Genomic DNA, 8,850 nt, shown 5'->3' with positions numbered 1-8,850 from the left:
AATAAAACAAAGGACACTCTTTCATACTGAATTATTGTTCCTGAAAAGTTTGAAATAAAAAAATAGAAGAAAGAACTATGGACACAGGACTGTGAAAAGGTTGCTTCACCTTCGTTGCACTTTAAAGTCCTGTTCACCCACATTAGTACGTTTTTGTGTTAAATTTAAGTGTTATTGTGCAGGAGGAAGAAGAGTTACCAAAGATTTCTGTTATTTTCCTTGTGGTTTATGGACAGAGTTTGCCTTTTTTATTCTTAGAACAGAAGATGTCCAGTAAAGGAGAAAGTCACCACATAGTTTAAGATCTGACTTGAGTTTAATCCTTTATAAATAGCGCTCAAAACAAAATGTCAACAAGAGTATTTACAACAGGTACGTTTCTTTGATTTTTATCGGACAAACATTTCTATACTTTGATATTTATTCAATATATTTTACATGACAACAAGTTGTTTGCCATAAAGACACTGATAATGCTGCAGATATCATCCAGTTTGGAGAACCTTCCTCCTTAATATTCAAGATATTCAGCTTTTTGGCAAGTTGGACTCCACCATGAAGTTCTCCTCAGTTCATGAAGCCAGCCGTCCTCACATTCTCCTCCTGTTGGTTTATTATTCAACTACCACGTTAACATTTGAAGGACAAGATGACTGAGGACGAAGAGAGAAAAGAGCATTTTCTGATTGGCAGGTTTGTTTGTGCCACTGAAGGGACTGCTATCGACCTGCAGCAGGACCTCCACCGGGTAATGGTCGCTGACATCCAGCGCCTGAACACAAATCACAGAAACAACAGTTTTCCAGCATCAAAACATAAATACAGGACAGAATTCTGGTTTTATTTGTTTGGGTTTTTTGGCATATTCTTAGTTCTGTTTGTCAAATTGTTTCACATTTACATGAACAACTAAAAAAGTTTCCCAGTTCGTTGCAGCGTAATCAAAGGGGAACATAAAAGAACTGCATTAGAGTCAGCAGGAGGTGATCGGGGTGGATGGTGGGCCTACAAAGCACACAAACATTCAGACTCCCATCAGTTTTAGGCAACAAAGGCACTTTGGTTAAGGTGAGGGAAGGATAACTATTGATATAGAACTTCAAAACCTACATTCTGATGGACTTTAATATGTATGAGAATGTAATTTAACACCCATGCAGACACGCGGGGCTGTTACCTGCTCCTCTGTTAGTCGATATGCCTCTTGGAAGTTAAATGGTTTGGCTGAAGCAGGAACAACGGCTCTGCGAAAGGTTTCTCCGTGCACAACGATCCTGTCGGAGCACGCAGACCAAGACAACGCATTTCACTCATGTTGCTCATTTGTCAGAAGGCAAGTTAAAGAGCTGACGTTACGTAAAGCTTTTAAAACAAAGTCATCTGGAGCTTCCAGAATCAGGAGCCTCTCCCGTGGAGCGTAGTTAAGACAAGGCCGCATTTCATTTCAGGTAAAACCTTGTCTGGCATTAAAAACAAAACTTAAACTGAAAAAGGAAACGTTGGAATTGAAATGTTTGCTTCTGAAAAAGTTCCCCAGAAAAATCAAATCAAATGCTAAAATTAATGTCATTTTGTTGTGATATTTTTTGGTGTTTTGTGATGGTGGCCCATGGAAATCTCACTATTTATAGACAGTGAGATTAACAATCAGGGAATGGGTTTTGGATTAACTGTGAACTTCATGAATAGTCACTAACTCCAGTTCTCTAGCATTTTTAAAAATCTGCAACTGCAAAAAAAATAGTTTTCGTCCTGCTCTGTTCTAATAAGATTCGGAAAAACTGTTCTGCAACGTTCTAGAAATTTTTTTTGTTCTTCTTGAAGGCAGAAGAAAGTCTCGAGGCTTTCTTACACTATGGCTGTTCTATGGAAGAACATTTTGTCACCTTACAGGAATGTTTTATTAAAACGTTCTGCGATCTGAGGCCTCGATAATGTCTGGAAAACATTTTCTGAATGTTGGTTTGTGAGTTTAGTTATCCTGGAACATAATCTGACAGCATCTTCCAAACACCCTCTGAATGTTAAAATGTGTCTTAGTTCAGTTTTAACATTCTAGAAACATTATTTGAAATGATAAAACGTTCTTTAAACATTAGATTAAAATGTTTTCTTTGAGACAATATGAAAATTTATAGATATTGTTAGCAAATGTTGTGGGAACGTTCCCTGCTTGCTTGCTTGCTGGGGTTACCAAATAATGTCAATTAAACTACGCCACCTGCTGGTATTTGCAAGGTAATGGCTGGAACGTCAGCGTCAGGAACAGCGTCCATGTATGAACGGCAGCCTCGGTAATAAACAACACTGAAGTTCGCGGTGGTTCGGTTTGTTCATAACCACATAACAGAGACTTTACAATCTGGGCTGAACATCAGTTTAAGCTCCGAGTTTCATCCCAAAACTCCTGCAGTGAGAACTCAGCCTTACATGGACTGATGATAAATTCCAGGCATTTTTAAGTATTTATCCACAAGTAGGAACCCAATGAGGAACTGAGACTGTGATCCACAATGAGAAGGTTGTTAGATTTATCATTGTTTTTGTATTTTTGGGTGCAAAAATGACTTTTGTTTTGACTAATTTGCCTCATTTTGAGACACTGCTGTGAAAACGCAGAACACAAACAGTCAAAGGAACCTTTTACTTCCCAACAAAGTTCCCAAACACGAGTTCCTTCACCTGTCATAGGAGCAGGATGTGCTCGATCGCACGGTGGTGTCAACGTCATCTGGTATGAGCCAGAAGAGGTTGTTTCCCGTAATCAGGCGCACAAACTTCCTGTTCTTCTTAGCGAGGTACCCACAGTCGGCGTTGAAGTCTCCGAGAAGCATCACGTTCTGCTCATGTCCACGCAGCAACAGTCATGGTTACATTACAGCATATTCATTAACGGAGTTTCAACAGTGTTGTTTGAAAAATGAGCGCTTACCTCAGTCCTCCACTTCCCTCTCACATGTTGCAAAACATCGTACAGCGCATCAAGCTCCTTAGTGGTGTTGGTTGGAGTCGTGTGCTGAGGTATGAGGGCAAATTCTTTAATAGCTGCAGATAAAAGCGGAGGTTGGAGGGAGGAAAAGAACCCCTGAACATCACCATGTTACACTTTCTACTATTTTAATGGTCATGCTGAGTGTCAGAAACCTCACCTGTCTTCGGGGCTCTGAATCGGACGACAAAAGGCTCTCTGGCGAAAGCATCTACGTCTCCTGGTTTATCATCTGGGTACTGATACTGGTCAGTGACTATCACTGTGTCAGTCCTGTTCAGATACAAATAGTACAACACGAACTTTACCGCCTGTACGGTCGCCAACAAAAGCTTCCACACACTTGTAAAGACCACGGCAGTCTTGAGTTTATCATGATTCCTATAACTCTATGATGGAATGGCTGAAACACATCATTTTAGTTCTTTTTTCGGGCCCATGTGATCCACTCATTAGACTCAGCCACAAACATTACAGCGGGAAACTCTGAGGAGGTCAGCAGAGATCTGAAAAAGTAAATCATTGACTTGAGCTACAGCTACAGATCCCAAAGTCGTCCACAACTGTATCCATGACTTCACATTTTCGTGCACTGAGACACAAAACAGCACAGACGGTTTCAGCTCACCTGTAAACAAACACATACTGCTCCTGGTATGAGTCAGACCTGCCCAGTCGCTCACTGGCCACAGCTTTGTACTCATGCTTCCTGAACATGGAGGAGACATGAACAGACAAGACGATGCAGATGTTAATACTGCTTTGAATCATCTGCACCCCAGAGGTTGAAAGGTACATTATCTTAAAAGAAACGCACCAAAATTGCACCATTTATCAGCCAGAAACTGTAGAAGACTCCACAGATTTTGTAATTGGTCTTTGAACTCATCGTGTGTGTAATCAGGTGGAAACTCAACTTAATCTAATCAATCTAATCTATCAGCATTTTATCTAAAGCAGCACTTTATTCTACCGTTTGTATTAACAAGATTCTGTGTGCTCCAGAACACAACAATAAACCCATCAGCAACTCAGCTGCCATCAGCATTCATGTAACTAAAAATCTGGGTCTGGGCTGAACTGCAGGCTGTGTTTAGACAGAGGAGAGAGGAGACAAGTACGGAAACACACTAAGAATGCCAAAATTTTACAGTAAATATCTACAGCATTTGCAGCAACTGTTAGGATCATATATTTTGATAATCTCTTATTGTTATTTTAACCTCTTATTATCATCTTGATCTTTTATTATCATCTTAAGGCATAATCAACATAACTTATAAACAACTGCAACATGAGAAAACGTAGGTAGAAACAGGATGTGGTGGTTTGTGTGTATGTTTCTCTGTCACAAGCAGGCATCTGCAGGAGGGAGAAACTGAAGGTGCTCAACAGCTGGGTGCTGAGTGGAAAGTTTCTGCACCTACGAGATGGTGGAAGAAGGACCAAGGACACGGAGGAGCCAATCAGCGAGCTGCAACACATTCTGTGCTCATCCTCATGTAATAGTATAAGTACACTGGATGAGGGAGAGGCAATCGGTCAGACTTCGTGCCCTGACATTAACTCTGTTGGTGCGAGGGTGAGACGTTTGATCCAGAGCTCTGTAGGCTTATTCAGCTATCTGATAAACAAATATCTTCTCCTATTGCTTCATTAAACGAATGCGCAGGAGCTATCTCACACAGTTTAATTTCTGGTAGGTTGAGATTCAGCTCCAACATAACACCTGTGGGCACACGGAGAAATATTGCACATGTTGATTCCAGGTTTTTTTCTCAGTTTGTCTTTTGTTTGTTTCTTTCTTTTTGTAGGATTCATGGCATTGCAACTGTTGTTCTGCAGTAAAGACACGTCTGAGTTCTTCCTCCTTCTAGCCAGGGTTGTGCTGCTTCCATAGAGGTTCAGGACTTTATGTTTTAGTACGAAATACGATAAAATTGAGTAAAAATGTAATGGCAAAAATGGCAACTAGAGCCTCCCCTCTCTCTCTCTGTCTCGGCGACAACAAACAAGTTACGTTTTAAGGTTAGGGTAAGGCAAGAGTTTAGATGTGTGAGCAAGTCTCCAGTAAATTAGTGTCAAGTCAGTGTGTTGACCTCTGAACATAGACTGTATAAAAGATGGACGTAGCAACCGGCCCTGAAAAATGAAGCCAACCCGGAAGTGTCAAAAACCTTCAACATCACTACGTCCGCTAGCTGCTGGCTCCAAAAAGTCCTGGCTCCCATAGACTGGAATTGGAAAAGAAGTGATCACAGATCACCAAATACCGCATTCCTACAGCTCAGGATTTTTTTCTTATTAGTTTTCATGGTCAAATCCAGAGATCAGGTGGCCAATCTGAAAATAAATCAATACTGAATTTTTTAAAAATGTCAACATTTTGCGGGGCAAGGGGCGTGGCTGGCTTGATTGACAGTCGGCAGCGACCATACAGACGAAGCGAGCAGAAGGTGGTAAATGTGAGCGGGCAGAGAGGGCCCGCCTCTCAAACGTCTGACCCAGGGGTGTCAAACTCTGGCCCGCGGGCCAAATTTGGCCCGCTTTGTAATTATATTTGGGCCGCGAGACAATACCAAATGACTACTAGAGTTGCCCCCGGTCTTATACTGTACAGCGCATTCACCGCTAATACTACAAATCCCATAATGCCCTGTTGTTGTTTTGGCGCGTCAATCAGGACAGGACCCAGAAACTCCCTCTCCTCTGTGACAGTAGGCATAGCGACTTCACACTACAACTGTCACTGTGCCATTGATGTGTTTTTTTATTTATAATTTGATTTTGCATGTCTCCACTATTAACTTATATATAATGTTTGGTAAAAAGCGTTGCTTGTTCCATATTCAATGTTTAAGCAAAATTTGTTTCGGTCCATATTAAAAGGTTCATTTGTTCAATGTTGGCCCGCGACTTTGTTCAGGTTTTAAATTTTGGCCCACTGTGTTTTTGAGATTGACACCCCTGGTCTGACCAATCGCTGCTCCTATGGCTCTGCCCCCCTCCGACGATTTTTGCGTCACTGGCTCCAAAAATCCAAGATGTCAACCAGGAAGTAGCAAAACCCTGGCTTCATTTTCTCAGTGCAGAAACCAACGGGTGACGTCACGGTAGCTACGTCCATCTTTTATACAGTCTATGCCTCTGAAGTGACAGAAGCACTGTTGTGTGGATTTGTGTGTGACAGCAGCTGATTAATCACCCTTTGAGTCTTTCCAGCAGCTTTGGTAGCGCTTTTCCTTTGCTGTCCCTCACTTCCTGAAGCAAACAAATGTCACTGCGAGTAATGATCTGAAAGAGATGTGAAATACGTGTCATTTCAACTGTCAAAGGCACACATCCTCAACAAATCCCCCTCCGTCTCTGTCTCACCCTGACAAGAGTCTGCATGACTTCGCTGTTCTTGCTTTTGGAATCTCCAAAGCTATGGAGGTTGAAGGCGCAGATTCTGAACTCTGAACCTCCGTGAACGTCGCTTACATCCGCGAGGAAGAAGAGCAGGAGGAGGGAAGACGACCTCATGGCCCTGAGCTGCAAGACACAGGAATCATGAGTGAAACCTTTAGGAAACATTTACAAAACTGCTCACTCATCAGTTGTGCAGTGCTGAAGGAGAGGCCTGTTCAAGTTCTAGTAGTAGGTTGCAGATATCTGGCAGGACTAAACTGAGCTGAACAGCTGTGCTTCAGCACACCCTGCTGGGGATATGAGCTTATAACATATTCTCAGGGCTGCAGATTGAGGAGACTGCATATCCAGGACCTTTCATTTTTACCACAGCACCATTTACTGGATTGGACAACTGAATGAATTGTACATAACTAAAAATGTCAAGCCTTTCCTTTTTTTTTCTTCATGCTAAGGTACGTGCTAGCTGTTTAGCTCGAAACTAACCTTGCTCCGGCTTCATATGTAACACAGACATGAGAGTGGTATCAATTTTCTCCTCAATACACTTCAAAAGACAGCAAAGAAGCGTGTTTTTAAGTAACATGCTATTTATTTAGAGGCAGCAGAAGTTCAAGCAACATTAATTCATGAAGTGATAAAGTTTTTGTTTTATTTTTTTCAACAGAGTTGCATGCTAGCTGTTTAGCTCCAAGCTAATCACCACTTAGCTTCAGCATCACATTAATATAGANGTGGCCAGTTGATTTGAGTAAAGAAGCACCAGAATAAGATAAAAGGAAGATAAAATAAGAATCTGTTGTGACCAACAGCTGTGTAAAACTACACCGCCTGCACACCTGATCTTTGCTTTTTCTTTTTGGCTTCAAACCAGCCTCAACCATCTCTTCACATCAACCATATAACACAGTTTATTGAAGGTTCTTTTGTGGTTCTTGCAGCCAAAACTCTTCATGAATCATGACACTAACATCAGTGAACAGTTTGCTCAGTCGTCCTTTAATATTTGGTGTCTGCTGATTCCAGTCTGATCCTTCTCCTCACCTGAATGATTGACTGATGAAATGTGTTCGATTGTTGTTCCGTCTGCTCATCATTCATCATGTAACACTCTGAGTCCTTCATAATGAGATTGTGAACTGGTTTCAACATATCTGTGGTTTGTGTTTGTGCAGGAACAGCCTTCACAGACACTGTGTGCTCTGACTGCAGCGCTGGAACGTTTTCAGATGGAACATTTACATCTTGTCAGGAACATACTCAGTACGTGAAGCTTTAAATCACACATGGAGACTCCCGACTTCTGACAACAGCAGAGGATTTGTTGTATCTGAACATTTTCCTGTAACAATGTCCTTCTGTCATTCCAGATGTGAATCAGTAAACCGTCATCTGATAAAAGCAGGAACTGCTTCTTCTGATGCTGAATGTGGAGAAGAAAGTTCAAATGTTCCAGCAGCTGTGACCATCCCTGTTTTACTTTTTTTATTCATATGTGTTGGATTAGTTTTGTTCTTTTACTTCAAAAAGAAGAAAGCACATCTAAAACTAGGTGAGGATGATGGAGAACAATAAATATGATCACGCTTTGTCTGGATGATGATATTTTTTCCAAGTCCCGACTCTGATTAAAATGTTTTTTTTTCTTTGTTTTGTTTCATAACAGGACAAAAATGTTCAAATGTTCAGGAAGAGGTAAGTTTGTTTCTCTCATGTGTTCACTGTTGACAACACTTGGTTTATCTGAGAAACTGAAGCCTGACATTCATTTGTTTCACGTTTCATTACAAAAGGAGAAAGCAGATGAAGATGGATTATCAGCATCTCTAGGTAAGTCAGCAGTGTGTTGTTCACTGAAATGTTCATGAGGTCAATGAGGTTTCTGCTTTAACTGAATGTTTTTCTCTCCTCAGCCTTAAACACAAACCTGCAGGACACCAGGTAAAACATGCAGCTGCAGGACGGCAGGTAGAACTCAGTATCCTGCAGAGTAAATGTGCTCCAGAGTCCACTTTGAATCCACCTGGATGCTGACACATTGTCTTTGCAGTGCACTGAAGTAAAACAACAGTGAGCTGAGGGTCCTGCTCACCCACAGTCTGGATCTTTAGCTCACAGCGACTTCACTGCACAGAACATGAAGCCGCTCTGGAACACAACAGATGAAGCATTAATTTAAAGACACACTGACTTCATTGATCTTCTGCTCACAGTTGGAGGTGAACTTGAGACTGAAACTGGATTTTAAATGAGGACAAACTGCAAGGGGGGGGGGCGACGATGACATTTTTGCTTTATGATGCAAAGAACATTTAACATGTATTTACATATAACTTGAGTTCAAATTGCTTGTCACCAACAGCAAATGTGTGTAAAATGAATGTTGACTGTTCAGCTCCATATTAATGAACTGAAACCTACAGCTCTTGTTTAGGATTACTGATAATCTG

General features: G+C 41.3%; 2 protein-coding genes across 2 annotated transcripts in view; one reads left to right on the top strand and one right to left on the bottom strand.

Moving 5' to 3' along the window:
• Positions 1–8,100, top strand: part of LOC103369396 (uncharacterized) — a 26,916-nt gene extending 18,816 nt beyond the window's left edge. Inside the window, exons 12-13 of the mRNA XM_008298099.1 lie at positions 7,576–7,663; positions 7,771–8,100. Coding sequence (XP_008296321.1) covers positions 7,576–7,663; positions 7,771–7,975 — 293 coding nt within the window. The 3' untranslated portion in view covers positions 7,976–8,100. The remainder of the gene's footprint in view (positions 1–7,575; positions 7,664–7,770) is intronic.
• The window catches only part of dnase1l1 (deoxyribonuclease I-like 1), a 10,972-nt gene continuing 2,416 nt past the window's right edge, over positions 295–8,850 (bottom strand). Inside the window, exons 2-9 of the mRNA XM_008298098.1 lie at positions 6,365–6,523; positions 6,195–6,283; positions 3,618–3,698; positions 3,150–3,262; positions 2,933–3,045; positions 2,683–2,840; positions 1,178–1,274; positions 295–772 (exon numbers count right to left, since the gene is read on the bottom strand). Coding sequence (XP_008296320.1) covers positions 623–772; positions 1,178–1,274; positions 2,683–2,840; positions 2,933–3,045; positions 3,150–3,262; positions 3,618–3,698; positions 6,195–6,283; positions 6,365–6,514 — 951 coding nt within the window. The 5' untranslated portion in view covers positions 6,515–6,523 and the 3' untranslated portion in view covers positions 295–622. The remainder of the gene's footprint in view (positions 773–1,177; positions 1,275–2,682; positions 2,841–2,932; positions 3,046–3,149; positions 3,263–3,617; positions 3,699–6,194; positions 6,284–6,364; positions 6,524–8,850) is intronic.

The sequence above is a fragment of the Stegastes partitus genome, unplaced genomic scaffold, assembly GCF_000690725.1.
Source record: "Stegastes partitus isolate 25-593 unplaced genomic scaffold, Stegastes_partitus-1.0.2 Scaffold1281, whole genome shotgun sequence".
Lineage (NCBI taxonomy): Eukaryota > Metazoa > Chordata > Actinopteri > Pomacentridae > Stegastes > Stegastes partitus.
Note: the sequence above shows the minus strand (reverse complement) of the source record. Positions and strands in the feature narration are given on the sequence as shown.